At 48.3% G+C, this 14,636-nt stretch overlaps 5 protein-coding genes across 5 annotated transcripts; 3 read left to right on the top strand and 2 right to left on the bottom strand.

Annotated features, from left to right (window-relative positions):
• Window positions 1–717: 717 nt before the first annotated feature.
• On the top strand, window positions 718–2,922 carry ANOM_010903 (putative MFS drug efflux pump; the record flags this gene model as incomplete). Its single annotated transcript, XM_015556159.1, has 7 exons — window positions 718–882; window positions 961–1,039; window positions 1,093–1,374; window positions 1,434–1,813; window positions 1,882–2,254; window positions 2,313–2,443; window positions 2,512–2,922. 7 exons carry the CDS (start codon window positions 718–720, stop codon window positions 2,920–2,922), a joined length of 1,821 nt encoding a protein of 606 aa, XP_015401394.1.
• Window positions 2,923–3,196: 274 nt separating this feature from the next.
• ANOM_010902 (Mtc5p) lies at window positions 3,197–7,552 on the bottom strand (the record flags this gene model as incomplete). The annotated part of the gene is made up of 1 exon (XM_015556158.1): window positions 3,197–7,552. One exon carries the CDS (start codon window positions 7,550–7,552, stop codon window positions 3,197–3,199), a length of 4,356 nt encoding a protein of 1,451 aa, XP_015401395.1.
• A 584-nt stretch (window positions 7,553–8,136) lies between these two features.
• Window positions 8,137–9,256, top strand: ANOM_010901 (E2 ubiquitin-conjugating protein UBC13). Its single transcript, XM_015556157.1, has 4 exons — window positions 8,137–8,389; window positions 8,448–8,536; window positions 8,601–8,732; window positions 8,789–9,256. The coding sequence occupies exons 1-4, from the start codon at window positions 8,337–8,339 to the stop codon at window positions 8,962–8,964; spliced, it is 450 nt and encodes a 149-aa protein (XP_015401396.1). The 5' UTR covers window positions 8,137–8,336; the 3' UTR covers window positions 8,965–9,256.
• A 739-nt stretch (window positions 9,257–9,995) lies between these two features.
• On the top strand, window positions 9,996–12,914 carry ANOM_010900 (60S ribosomal eL24 domain-containing protein; the record flags this gene model as incomplete). Its single annotated transcript, XM_015556156.1, has 7 exons — window positions 9,996–10,425; window positions 10,508–10,683; window positions 10,735–10,847; window positions 10,899–11,058; window positions 11,613–11,786; window positions 11,966–12,109; window positions 12,327–12,914. 7 exons carry the CDS (start codon window positions 9,996–9,998, stop codon window positions 12,609–12,611), a joined length of 1,482 nt encoding a protein of 493 aa, XP_015401397.1. The 3' UTR covers window positions 12,612–12,914.
• Window positions 12,915–13,521: 607 nt separating this feature from the next.
• On the bottom strand, window positions 13,522–14,161 carry gup1 (glucosamine 6-phosphate N-acetyltransferase; the record flags this gene model as incomplete). The annotated part of the gene is made up of 2 exons (XM_015556155.1): window positions 13,522–13,611; window positions 13,682–14,161. 2 exons carry the CDS (start codon window positions 14,159–14,161, stop codon window positions 13,522–13,524), a joined length of 570 nt encoding a protein of 189 aa, XP_015401393.1.
• Window positions 14,162–14,636: the final 475 nt, after the last annotated feature.

Raw genomic sequence — 14,636 nt, 5'->3', positions numbered from 1 at the left:
AGAGAGAGAGAGAGTCAGGCAGCTAGAAATTAAAGAGGAGAAAAATTAAATGAAAAATGAGGCCCGAACCCGGGATCGAACCGGGGACCTCGCGCAGTCAATGCTTGGGTTTTTCCCTAAGCGCGAATCATACCACTAGACCATCCGGGCAGTTGATACCCTTATTCTCAAACTTGGCTTACATGAGGGATGGTCTAGAACATGTGTTGTCTTAATCTTGACTCAAGCTACTTGCTATGTATTGTCTAGACCATCGACCATGACGCCTTCTCCACGTTTCCCCCGCATTTCCCCCGGAATTCCCCTTTGACGTGGTTCGGCAATGGCGCACTGACAAGTTCAGAAACTTGCAAAACGCCTCGGCTGCGTCTCGGTTTGGAAATATCACCGAGTTCTAGGCTCGTTTCTATAAGGCTCCGATTGGTGTGTCTCTTCAGTCGCCACCACTTTCGATTAGTATCATCATTCGCATGGGGTCGCCATCCTTAAGGATTGTTGATCTATACTTATTACGGAAGGCAAACCCGTCCCCAGATTTCAGTGGATATATCATGCAGGCCTACGCTTGGGGAAAGCTTGGTATAGTTGACCCTACTTCTACATTTGCCCGACTTCTTATGATTGCCTTATGTGCCTGCTGCAAAATTGTGTGGATTGAACTTCTAACTCAAACATTTCTCTGTTCCTTCCTGTTAGAACAGGAAAGCAGCAGCAGTCATGGAGGTCGCCAATAACTTCACTCAATCGCAAGTAGACGAAAAGACTGTTGGACTCACGGACAATACCCATGACAAACAGGGCTATAGTCATCAAGAAGATGTAGGATCTGGTGGCTATGCGGATGAGTCGGGTGAGTCGGGTGAGCATGGGTCTGAGTCTCCTGTAAGCTTTATCACAATATTTCTATAACCGTTCCACAAATCAAGAATGTTGGAAAAAGTGACTGTTCTTGAATGCCAGATGACTTTCCGCCGCTTTATGGGCTTTACGGCCATGGCCTTCTTATGGACTGGAAGTCAGATTCCTGTCTATCTGTTTGGTGAGTTTGAATCGAAACCATGCTTCACATCCTTTATACTAATCGATGAACAGGAGGAATTCCGCCCTACATCTATGGAGATATAGGTGGATCAGATCGATGGGTTTGGTTTGTGTGTGCCCGTGTCTTCCCATATTCTATGAAACAGTTGAGCTTACAATTTTCTGATGTTGTGCAGGTCCTAGCTAACCTCCTCGCCCTTGCCGGTGTCTGTCCATTTGTTGGATCCCTTTCCGATCTGATAGGTCGCCGCTACGTTGCCCTAATTGGAGTCTCGCTCATTTGTATCGGAATGATTGTGAGCAGTACAGCGCACACGATGAATACATTCATTGGTAAGCCTCTAGCTTCCTAGTATGGCCTTTTTTTTTTTTTTTTGGTTAACCACTACTAGGTGGAATGGCCATTGCAGGTGCAGGTGCGGGCGTCAACGAGTTGACCGCATTGGCTGCAACATCTGAAATGGCGCCTACCAGACAGCGAGGCACGTATGTAGCCGTTTTGATCTTCACTATAGTGCCGTTCTGCCCATCTGTTCTATGGGCTCAGCTTATAGCAGCCCATAGCGGTTGGCGATACGTTGGGGCATTCTGCGGTGCCTGGAATGGCTTCGGGTTGTTGATCACGGCATTATTTTATTATCCGCCACCAAGAATTAATTCGGAGGGATTGTCTTCTAAAGAGGTTATATCTCGGGTTGACTATGTCGGTGGCTTCCTCAGCATCGTAGGACTAATCCTGTTCATGGCTGGGATGCAATGGGGCGGTTATCAGGTATCACGATCTTATATCACATCAATACTCTAATGCTAGTTGAACCCAGAGGCTAACAAGTGCTACAGTATCCCTGGTCATCGGCGCATGTCCTCGCACCACTCATACTCGGACTCGCTTTCCTAGTTATTTTTGGGGTTTGGGAAGTCTACGGCGCAAAGTACCCTATCTTCCCCAGCCGCTTAAAGCAAGAACCTCGTATCCTGGGTCTAACCCTAGTTATCACCTTCATTTCCGGTGCAAACTTTTTCTCTGTGATCATGTTCTGGCCCACCCAGTCATTCAACGTATACGGACATGATCCAGTTGAAGTCGGTGTCAGAAGCTTACCCGTCGGATTCGGCATCATGGGCGGTGCCTGCATCACGCTGTGGCTACTGAGTCTCCTAAAAGGCCACAATAAAGAATTATTGATCATCAGCAGTGTCCTCATGACCGCTGGTTCGTACATCACCAACACTTACCATTCTACAGTATAAGACCTAACTAACAGTCTTAGGTTGCGGCGCAATCGCAATTGCCCGTCCCGACAACCTGCACCAACTATGGGGCCTCCTCACCCTCGCCGGTATAGGTATCGGCGGAATCGTAGTTCCAGCCTCCATCATGACAACCATCATCTGTCCAGATGTGAGCATTTCGTCCCTGCAATTCAAGCAGAATAAATCAGAAGAGAAAAGCCTAACACCTCCCCATAGGACCTAATTGCGACTATCTCCGCCCTAACCCTCTCCATCCGCGTAGTCGGCGGCAGCATCGGCTACACGATCTACTACAACATCTTCATATCCAAATTCGTCCCAAATGCCGAACACTACATCGGCGGTGTCATGCTCACACAGCTCAACATCACGAATACTACCTACATCGCCGAAGCAATCGAGCTCACTGGGGCCTCGTTACTAGATGAACTGCGGAATATCCCTGGAATCGCAGGAAATGAAACCGCGTATCAGGCTGTTGTGGCGGCAGGCCAGCTGGCCTATTCGGAGAGCTATAAGTGGGTATATTATGCTAGTATTGCGTTTGGTGGCGTTTCGATTTTGGCGTCGTGTTTCTTGGGAAATATTGGGGATTACATGGATGATCATGTGGCTGTGGTCATTTAGTGGGATAGGGGCGGATGATATGATTTTATTTATGACTTTACATTCTGGAAGCAATGAATAGTCGTATCTAGGATTATACAGAAATAGGTTGGGTGATTGTACGATGGATATGAGTGGTGACTTAATCAGGTTCAGACAAGAGCAGCGTTTGTATGAGACAAGAGGTATCAAGATGCCAATCGGGCTAAAGAACAGATATATAAATGCGAATAAACACAACATAGGGGTATAGGTAATTCGCTCCCAAAAAGCTCAAACGCTCAAACCATACAAATTACTGCCATGTACTTTCCACTTGATTCATGGCAGTTCGTTTTGGTACAAATCCAGAAATAGATGACTTGGATTTTCGTCTATCCTCTTTGGGGCGTAGACCCCTACTCAATCCACCCCCCAGGCCCCGAGCAAGGGAGGCAAATGGTGATGTATGCCATTGATCGAGATCATCTTCGTGCTGGCCAACGTTGGTTATAATATCTGGTTGTTTCCGCGATAGGGTCAAAGGACTAGTCTCGCCATCTGGTGTCGGCGAGGATGGGCTCCACGGCCTCGGAATGTCTGCAACGATGTGCTCCGAGCATTTGCAGCCACAGCCGGTGGGACAGTACTGGTATTCCTGGTCACTGTCGTGCATATCTATAGCGCAGTTGGCCGTGCCATCTTGTAGCTCAGGTGATAACCCAGAGAACCAGCCCTGATGGCAGTCAAAGCAACTGACGTGGCCGCAATTGAGACAAGGTGTGAGCATTCCGTCAACCACTTCCCCGCATATAACGCAAGGGAGTTTGAGGGGGAGAGGTTGTTTCGGATTGCAACCTGGGCAGATCGTGGGTTTAGAATCTCCCTTTATCTGGGTTTTGGCTGCCATCTCCGTCACGGGTTCACTAGTGAATATTGACATTTGCAGGGGGCGGCCACACCGAATGCAGTGTCGTTGAATTTCCAGTCCTTGGTTACCTGATTCCAGGGTCGAATTCACCGAACCTCTATGTCTGAGGGTCGGAAGTGAAAGCGATGACCTCGGACTGCTGTAACCCCATTGACGGAAGTCCGTATCGCTAGAGTGGTTGTTGGCTCCCCCAACTTTCAAGACTTCACTGCGCTGTATAGGTAGGCCCCAGATTGATAGTAAATGGGCGTATGCCTCTCGGTACGACCGATACAATCCGTCCTTCTTGCTTTCAATGAATGTATTTTGTGTGACGCCGTCACCCTCAAAAGCGTTGCGGTTTTTCAACGTCACCCGTGGCTTCGCTCGTGACCTCGATGCTTGTGCCTTTTCCGGTCTTTCACTCTCGGTATCAGAATGTGTCTGAGAGGTAGGAGCAGTGGATGTGGTGAGGTAGTCAGGAACTGCTGACACAGGTTTGGATATTAAAGTACTCGTAGGCCATATCCCCCCAGTCGTGTTCGGGCTGCCGCCGGGGCTTTGCTTTTTTCGGGACAACGCACTGGCTGGTGGTGAGGCTGATGAGGGGCCAAAAGTGAAAGATCGGGAAAGGGAAGAAGCAAGAACAGAACCAAGGCCTGATGCACTACGCGGCTGAGATTGTTGGTCAGGTGAGGCAGCTATGGAGGCAGTATGGCTCATAGCCTTCCTCTCTGCTGTAAATCCTGCAGTACGCGATGCTAAAGGAGGAGTTGTGCCTGTGGAATAAGGAGGAGTTGAGTCAGGACGCCAAATTTCAGAAGACGATCGTCCAGAGCTCTGAGTGATGGGTGTAGCATGGCTGTCTTTCGGCGTAGATCCCAGTGGAGTTGTGGTGTGAAATTTACTATGCGAGGCTGCATGGGTAGCGTAGTTACTTAACGATAAGGGCTGGTCGTCTACCTTCTTTGATACTGGTTTGCTGGGACGGTACTCCTCGCTCGGCGAGTACTTCTCATGATCTGATTCATGCAGAACACAACTGAGCATTGCAACCATCTGTACGTCACCGACCCGTTCAAAATGTTCGAAGAGGGCAGGAACAAGCCATTGTCCACCGAAGGGATGGTCTCCCCATTGTATCAGACTATTGGCAGCATCTTTTGGATGCTGATCTTGATTTCCCAGATCATAACTCAGATCCACGGCACTGTCTTTTCTCTGCATATGCCGGGGTCTTTCACCCGTGCCCAGGCCAGATGTCGGGGCAGACTTTTTATTATTGTGCAAGACCAGTTTGACGAGGCCCCATATCCGAGCTAGCTCATAGAAGCCATGATCGAGAGCAACCGCAGCATTGTGAGCACATACATCGGTACCTTTACCACAGATGCGGTATTTGTTTGCCAGTTCGCGTTTTGCTGGCAGCAAGTCTGTAAAGTCATGAATAGATACAATGTTCTGCGGGTTTTCAGACACTTTAGATGTCATCATACCAACAGTTGACCTCTGAGAATTGTCTGTGGACCGCGGCTTATAGAGTCCAAGACTGCCAGCACTGCGCCATGTTTGCGGTGTTGGAAATCGGTGTTGCAAGGTCGATAGGATACCAGAAGATCCAGAAGAGCTGGAGGTCTCCGCGTCCGAGTCATCAGAGTAATCGGATGTACCATCATCGGTGCTGGCCATCGTACCCGAAGCCCGTGGCCCGGGCGAACTAGTTTGCAGACGGCCGAATCCCTCAAAAACTTTGTCTGCCCTTGAAAGCCTCGTCATTTCCTTGAAACCTAGGTTCTCCAACAGAGACGCCGACTTGTCCTTTTTAGTAGGGAAAAAGCAGACTAAGCGACCATCATTGGCCCAAAGAGCACCACATGCCTTAGCCACAGGTACCATTACATTGGCATTGACTGGTCGTAGCAGCTCAGAACTCATCCCCAGCTCTTGACTCTGAGACAATCCTACTTCATCTTCGTCGCTTGACTCTCCCGTCTCTAACTGGCCACTCATGGGCGATTTGACGGTCTCGGTTGTTTCGCCCAAAATCCAGGCTATGCTTTCTTCCAGACTGGTTTCACCTAACAAATAGCGAACAACACCTTCAAGGCAGCCTCTTTTATGAGAGAGGAAAGTTTCTGCAATGGTACGCAATTCCGCAACAAGCTTGTCGGCAAGTTCATCTGTGACAGCCGATGTCTTCTGCACACTGAACGTTGGCATTGCAGTTCTTGGGTAGTCGGCAGGGAACTTTATGTCCACTTTCAAGAAAAGCGAGTCACCTTCCGTCCCCCAAGGTCCATGCAAAGATATAGTTGCCTTCCGCTGTCTAACGTCCACGGAGTCAAAATCGACCTTAGTGAACTTCTCTCCCACATGCGTAATTTCGTCACCTAGAGTTTCGACATCCCAACCCGATATTTTCACGCCTCGCATCCAGGATATGGGATTCGTATCGGTCCGGAGATTACTTCTGCCTTGCATACCGATTCTGGAATCCGTGTTACCACCCTGAGTCCACGGCCGAGCGTATGGCACTGATATGGTGTTCAATCCTAAGGCACGGGATGAGCTGGAGACAGACTCCTGGAATGCGGATAGAGAATCTGTATCATCATGACCTCGACTACCATCTTCATCACGGAAGCTCTTGTAGACGGCGCCATTGCGGGTGATGTTTATGTTGGATATAAATGACTTTCCCTTTTCGTAGCCGACGCCACGCATGACATCTGGATCAGCTCTATGCAGACGAAGTTCCCTGTCAGTCCCCCACGATACTAGCTGGAAATCCCTGTGGTCAGTTCCATCGACCACGCCTCCGCGCGCTCTCCAAAGGAATTCCTTAACCTGACCCTTATGCCCTGGGAAACTGTGCACGAGAGGAAGGTCTTTGTCGGGATCCTCACCTTCCCCAGCTCGGCGACTATATAGATGAAGATCGCTATTGCCTCTCTGCGGCATTGCTAAAACACCCCATCCAAATGGGGTGTTCCTAGCGCGCCAAACCGGAAAAGGCGTTCTAATGATCTTTTCCGGCTCTTCACCTTCGACAGTATAATCCCAAAACTTGATCGTCTTATCTAAAGCGCAGGTTGTCACCGCTCCTGGGCGAACTCTATTCCAATCAACGCCATAGATCTTGGTATCGTGAGCCTCGATGGACCGAATTGGATAAGCACCTTTTCTCTTGTCCCATATCCTTAGAAATCTATCATGGGAGCTGGCGATGACGTTTGGATCCTGTCTGTTCCATTTAACTTGAGTTGCACCGGCAAACCAATCTGAGAACGAGATGGCAGGTCGAGAAGGGGATCGCAAATCCCAGCAATGGACAAAACTGTCCACAGCACAGGTTGCTAAGGTGTCGGGGTGATGAGCGGAGAAGTTAATATCCGTTATTGCGCGAGTGTGAGCATGCAGAACATGTTCAATCGAGTTCTGGCAGGACTTCGTTGCCAAGTTCCACACCAATGCCTTCTGGTTCGATGTGCTCACGACCCAATAATCTCGAGCAGCGAACGGTGACCACTGAACATCCGCGACCTCCCATGGTGTATGATGAGGAAGATATCGAGGCGGCGAATACGGCGAATCCAAATCGATGACATGAAGACCCTCCTTTGAAGCCAGAACTACATCTCGTCCACATGGCGATATTGACATGGAACCCACGGGCTGCTCCACATGGAAAGAACTATCCTCTCCAAACGTCGGACTTTCGAATGCCGAGGTGAGCGGCTTAGGCTCACTGGGATCGACCATTGTGTAGTTGATGAGCCCCCGGTGCTCAATTTGCTGCTCCCTTTGAGAGTATTTACCGACACCTTCCGAGGAGTACCTTGGTGATGTATCGGGATTCAGGTCTTCCTACAAATCATTAATGGAAAGGGTTGTACGACACTAAGAAGTCCTTTCATTTCGATGGATTCGGAATAGTCTCGTCAATTGTACGAAGTGAGGGCAGCGAAGGAATTGTCACACATTGCGCAATGATACAGCACTAGTAGTTGTCTTTAAGGATCCATTGTAAGTTAAATTGATAAGGTAGCGTGATAGTCCCAGCGCCAAAATTTAGTACATGTGCACACTCACACATATAACAAAGCTTGAGCCACCTTCAATGACTTGATTCTGGTAGCTATAACATCTCCGCAACTTGAGGTGGTGTGGAGACGGGCGAACCTCGAGGCATCCCTATCGGGCTTAGGATAGCAGGTTGCGCTTATGGCGCGTATGCGCTCCCATGTCGAAGTGAATACAGAAGGCGGTGAGATTGAGTACCCCTCTGCCCGATGCATTTGCTGATGGCTTGGTAACCTTCATCACATAGGATCTTCCGGCTGAGACTAAACGGTTCCTTGCGGATCCTGGCCCCAACCTTGCATCGTTTTCTCCGTGTTGGAATTTGCATCCATCTTGGGAAGCACTTACACTCACTGGTTACAGCCGGTGCGCAGGAATAAAAAGGAAATTTAAAAACAGACCTCTTAAGCCCCACCTTGGATTATACGCGGGGACATTTATCGTTTAGTTCTGGTGGTTCAAAATGGCGTTGCCGAAAAGAATAGTGAAGGAGACTGAGCGCCTTATGGCGGAGCCGTAAGTAATTACTCATAGTGGAAATAAAGAACTTTCATTGATCCTTTGACTCTCTTAGGGTCCCCGGTATCAATGCTGTGCCTCATGAAGACAACCTGCGTTATTTCGATGTCTCGATCCATGGACCGGCCCAATCTCCATATGAAGGTATAGTGCACATGCTCTCATATCGAGAGGAAAGCAATAAGGTGGTTGCTAATTGCCAACAAAGGTGGTATCTTCCGTCTTGAATTGTTCTTGCCCGAAGACTACCCTATGACTCCTCCCAAGATTCGATTCTTGACCAAGATCTACCACCCCAACATCGACCGTCTCGGACGTATCTGCTTGGATGTCTTGAAGAGTAAGCATTTTGCAGGGATCTCCCCCAAACGAGGTCAATGGGCTAATGCATGTTAGACAACTGGTCCCCTGCGCTTCAAATCCGTACGATTCTGCTCTCTATCCAAGCCTTGCTTGGAGCTCCGAACCCAGATGACCCGCTCGCAAATGACGTCGCTCAGCGTTGGAAGGAGGATGAGCCTGCCGCGATACAGACCGCTAGGGAATGGACCAGAACACATGCCATGACTTAGATTATTGAGGAGTGACTCAACAAAATCCACTATGACGGAATATGAACCAATACGTTGTGATGTGACCATGAAACAAAAGTTACACTGCGAGCCTAGGCCCTACCGGCAATTATCTTTTGGATCAGTCTCATGCCCCCCTGAGAGATCTTATGTCAGTTCTTTGAAAGAGAGACCCTGCTATCATGCGTCCTTCCAATACATCAATGATAGATCTCAGCTCTGGCTCATGGCCCCTTTTGTGCTCCTATACGACGAAGCAGTCGATGCTGCAAACCCTCGTATACAGTTTTCACATTTGCTTTTGCAATCAGATCAGAGCTGCACCTTGATAGAACGATTTCATTTCTCTAGAAATTTATATTACAAATTACCACCTTATACACTTGCATCATAGATTTGTCTTGTTCTTGAAAATAGACAATTGGTACTCTATCAACGTCAGTAAGCACGATGCTACCTGGTTCAGAACCAGTAGATGGTCGCAGTATAGGTGTGATTGGCCATAGAAAAGATGCTTTTGCATTTTTTTCACCTGATACGTGTATTCCAACGGGTAAAAGAAAAGGTCTACAGTGAAGGAAACTAAATTTTTCCAGACAGCATTAGTATAAGCGTAAGGTATTAAGGTAACTTCCGAGCGAGAGATCTTCAAGCAGCCACAGCATATGATGCGCTCTCACATCATTCACTACTACCCCCATCTACGTAAAAGCGAATACAGCCCACGAACATAAACAGTACCATACTTTCAGGTCATCATACCTACTATAGTTTTACTCCCTCCCACTCTCATCCCCTATAAACAAATAGAAGCCGAACACACGCGACCTCCCAAGCAGCAAGCGGTATATCAGACATCATGAAAAGCAAGGCCAAAGGCAAATCGAAGGGTAAAGGCAAGAACAAAGTCAAGAAAGATCATACCAACAACAACAAGGACAAGTAGCATGAGCCCATTCAATTTTCCTTCCAGTACGTGGCTGAAACATCTCAGTATCTGCATCACAGCTTCGAACGAAACAATCACTGAAATGAACCCAGACAGAGTCCCAAAAGAGTTCATTACCCAAATCGAAACTGCCCTTCGAATCGAAGACGATACCCTTGACCAGCCACTACTTGCCAAAAATGAAGATACTAACGCAGAAACGACAGTGAAGCAGGTTGAACCCAATACCAACAGCAATGAGGAACCACCGAGAGTAGGCTCTCTCAAAAGACGGTTGAAAATGACCTTCACTGGCAACCCCTTGAAACTGTCCGGCGGCGACTCCGATAGGCACAACTGCCAAATTCACTCTCAGGATAAAGCAACTCGCTCGGAACACTCTGGTTCCGGTGCTGCTAGTTTGACGGATAGCAACACAACAGGCACACATGGGAGTATTCACATCCCGACAAAGAAGTCGCCGACTACTCCTCCTACCCCCAAGTTTCTGAAGTACGTCAGGTCGGCTAACGGTATGCCTGTTCAGTTATTTATCGTATGGCCTGTGGCTTTATGCCAGTGATTGATTGGTTTCTGACTCTGATATCTGAACAGATTATATCTTTCTGGATCTGGACTTCTTGGAGACAGATACGTCGAACAAGGTCATTCAAGACGGCTCGCTATCTGCGATGGAGGATATGAAGCAGCAAGCACCAGAAGTGAGCCCTCCAGGAAAGAAGTCTCCAGAGACAGGGGGGCATGATACCAAAAAGGGCCTCCAAAAACAGGTAAGTAGATCTCAGTGAGAACGAAGCTGAGAAAGTTATTAACATTATCAGATCGCACATATCCGTGGCCTCACTGGAACCGAAGTGAGAACGGTATCTCCGACTGATTCCAAGTCTCCACGCCGAGTGGATGATAGCCGACAATGGAATACTGTGAACCTGAGGTGCACTACTTGTCGTGGTAACTGTCCAATCTGTAGCGTAGCATGCTGCAGATATGCAGAAGTTCAGCAGACAATTGCCGATCCGGAAACTAAGCCCGAGAAAACCAACAATGCAAGACATATGTTGCAGATGATTGAGGGGCTGGGTTCGCATGTCAAAGACATGAGTACCTTTTCCCTATGTAGCGAACCCGGAGGCTGCGGCAGACGTGTATGTCCAAACTGTTGTGGTAGATGCCCAAGTGAGATATGTGGTGATATTCAATGCACGGTAATATTCCTTCTGTTTTGTCCACTTTCTAAGTCACTTACGAGTACTTGTATGGCGGTTAACGTTATACTTGCTATAGGAATGCAAGACAAATCCTTGGGAACTCTGCGATTGGCACGATTGATATTGTAGTGAACCAGCTTGGCTACGGAAGGCACACTGGAAAAGCCTTTTGTCTCGTTGAGTATTGCTGAGAACTTAGATGAGTTTTAAAGAGCGAGCGGACTTTGATTTATGCTGAGATATCTGGTCATATTTCACATGTATTGAAGCCGAATCTCTATGGGCGAGGGGACCTTTAATCGAACAATTCATGATGCCAACAAGAGAACCAATCGTAAAACTATGATAAGTTAATCCCAGTAGCATCAAGACCCAAACCAATATATCATAAACAACAATTATCTCCAAATAACTATAGTCACCCCAGATGTCTCATAGAAGTTGAAGTTGCGAACGGGGAAGGGCAGACGAGGTCACGTGTCGCACTTTAGCGAGGCTCCGCACCGCACCACAATTGTGTCAGCGTCTCGCGAACAGCTCGCCGCAGCGACCGATACGATTCAACCACCCAACGCCAACCGACAACATCTCGTTGCGCATCTCCGACGTTCAAGATGCGTACCTACGACGATTCTTTCAGCGGTCAGAAGATCTACCCTGGAAAGGTGCGTTTTGTCCACTTCCGCAAGAGAGACCCTCTCTTCCATGCCGAATATACGAAACACTCGCCCAGGCTACCCCGAGCCAGCCAATCCACCAATGCAAAAAAAAAATAAAGAAAATGAAGCACAAAAAATAGACGAAATTTATCAGGATATATTCGTTGACATTTATACTATTATAGGGTAAGCTGTACGTCCGTGGCGACAGCAAGATCTTCCGCTTCCAGAATGGAAAGTCCGAGTCCCTCTTCCTCCAGCGCAAGAACCCCCGCCGCATCTCCTGGACTGTCCTCTACCGTCGCCAGCACAGAAAGGGTATCTCTGAAGTCAGTACCGCCAAGTTTTCCCCATGGTTGAAGTTATTTTTTGGTTTTCCGGAATGGTCCGACATGTCGGGACGTGAGTTGGGTCCGGTGATGGAACATGGACATGTCGACTAGCCACTATACCGAAACATCGGAAAGGAGCTGGGATATATCTGCAAGTGACGAAGCGTTGGGACAGGACCAGAAATGCTGACGGGATATTTTTCAATGCATACAGGAAGTCGCTAAGAAGCGTACCCGCCGTGCCGTCAAGTCCCAGCGTGCTATCGTTGGTGCTTCCCTCGACGTGATCAAGGAGCGCCGCAACCAGCGCCCTGAGGCCCGTGCTGCTGCTCGCCAGCAGGCCATCAAGGAGGCCAAGGAGAAGAAGGCCGCTTCCGAGAAGGCTAAGAAGGCCGAGAAGGCCAAGAACGCCGCCGCCGGCAAGGGTACCGCCCAGCGCATCCAGAGCAAGCAGGGTGCTAAGGGCTCTGCCCCCAAGGTTGCCGCCAAGTCTCGTTAAACGGAATAGAAGCGGTTTGGCTTGGGCTGGGGAGTATGAAGGAATTCAGGAGGTTTCCGGAGCTGGAATTTGTGTCTCCTTCACAAAATTTTATGCAATAAATCGGCGTATGTGCGATGGTTTCTTGCGGACGAGATTCCCGCACGGCTCTCAGATAGGCTCTGTCATTATGCGCCATGGTATTTACCAGGAAATGGAAAAATGGATGTGACATGATAGCCGTTTTTGTCGCTCTGGGCCTGTAGATTCCTGTACGGGTTTTTTAGTTTACGATGTGACATAATGTCATAATTGGATTTAGATTGTTCTCAACATGTTCCCATTCGTACGAACTCTTATCTTATCTGGTGCAAGTCCTCCCTTGGCGTTGCACCACTGTTCTTCAAGTGCGACGAAGTTATAGATATCATAAGACTACCTTCGCCACGAAGTGGCTATAGGCGTTTTGCAATATCGACATTATAGCATTATTATGATCCTCTATTATGTTGTCTATAAAATGGATGGCAGTAACAAGGCATCCTAGCTCTATCCAAGTGAACATGCAGGCGACTACCCCTAGGCAATCACTTCGACAAAAGTATAAAATCACCATCTGAACATGTCCATCTCTCGAAACTGTGTCATCAAGACGAAGTCGACAGGTCGAGAGCCACTCGTGCCACGTACCGTCAAGAATGTCCGCTCCTCTAATCCTTCCTTGAGTATCCTCGACTTGAGTCCCGCAAGAGGTCTAAGAATAGGCGAGCCAATTCGCCAAGCAACCGTGTCCCGAACACCAGGCTTTGTAAACCCGAACAAGAATTCTTGAGAACATCCCTCAGGAATTATGAAGGATTCTCACAGGCAAATCCCAACCCATTTATCTCAACGCCAGTTTGTTTCAGTCCCTTAACCGCAAAACTTAATTCTAGTAGTAGTGGGCCATTTCCAGGCCGGCACGCTTAAAGCCACACTTGAGGTAGAAGCCCTCGTTGTGTTCGGAGCAATCAAGGATGCTCTATAAGGACAGATTAGCAACGGGGACATCCTAGGGGGAAAAAAAAGGGGGGGGCTCAATTGAAGCATACCTTGTAGCAACCGACATTAGCAGCCACGTAGTCCAAAGCCTGGATGAGCCTCAAGCCCAACTTCTTTCCCTGCTGCGACTGATCAACGGCAATATCTTCGATGTGCCCAACCATGCCAAGAGAGTGGATGAACTTCCGCTCAACAAGCAAACTGCCGGTACCGACAACACGGTCCATGTTATCGCAAATGACAAGCAGGTAATACTCGTCATTACGGGCAGAGATCCAGTCAAACCGCTGGCTCCATTGCTCCTCAGTGATGTCGCCGACGGTGGTCAACACACGGAGGACATCAAGGAAACCACGCTTGTAGTCGGAACGGCGAACGGGACGGATAGTGTATCCCTCTGGAAGAACAGCGACCACTTCAGGAGAGATCAAGGAGGTCGAGAAGAGAGGGGCGTCCTCGGGTTGGGAGTTCATGGTGGGTTTGATGGGGACTGCGACAGGGGCAATAGTGGTGGTGGTAATGTTGGTCATTGTTATTTGTAGATAGTGGTTCAAATGATAATCAGTCAAATGAGTGAGCCGTGAATTTAAGTCTGGATGATCGATGGAGCTAATCGATCACAGCGCTTTTTAGGGGTACTGTAGATTATGCGGTGTGAAACACGGTGGGGTCGGGTCCCGATTAGATTTATTGGATCTTGACCAAACAAGAACCACGTCGGAAAGAGTGGAAAGAGAGATGCAATGAAGAAAGGAGAAAGAGCGAGACACAAGAGAGTAGTACTCAATTACTGTAGGATCAACGAAGGAACGAAGGCTTGGAAGAAGGATGTGAGAACAAACTGAAATTCCAGGAGGTGGGGACAGAACAGGTATTTATCGATAAACAAAAATTACTAGTAGTAACCATGGATTTAAGTTGGGACCTGAGACACTCGATACCGAAGTATTGAAATCTGTTAGTACAAGTTTAGAGAAAATTCCAAACAGGCGATTTGAGTGCCTT

The sequence above is a fragment of the Aspergillus nomiae genome (genome assembly GCF_001204775.2).
Source record: "Aspergillus nomiae NRRL 13137 chromosome Unknown contig00599, whole genome shotgun sequence".
Classification (NCBI taxonomy): domain Eukaryota; kingdom Fungi; phylum Ascomycota; class Eurotiomycetes; order Eurotiales; family Aspergillaceae; genus Aspergillus; species Aspergillus nomiae.
The sequence above is the reverse complement of the archived record's forward strand: the minus strand, read 5'-3'. Positions and strand labels throughout refer to the sequence as shown.

Coding starts and splice junctions, on each gene's coding strand:
- ANOM_010901 (XM_015556157.1), top strand. CDS start 8,337: ATGGCGTTGCCGAAAAGAATAGTGAAGGAGACTGAGCGCCTTATGGCG. Junction 8,537..8,600: donor GGCCCAATCTCCATATGAAG/GTATAGTGCACA, acceptor TTGCCAACAAAG/GTGGTATCTTCCGTCTTGAA. Junction 8,733..8,788: donor CTGCTTGGATGTCTTGAAGA/GTAAGCATTTTG, acceptor AATGCATGTTAG/ACAACTGGTCCCCTGCGCTT.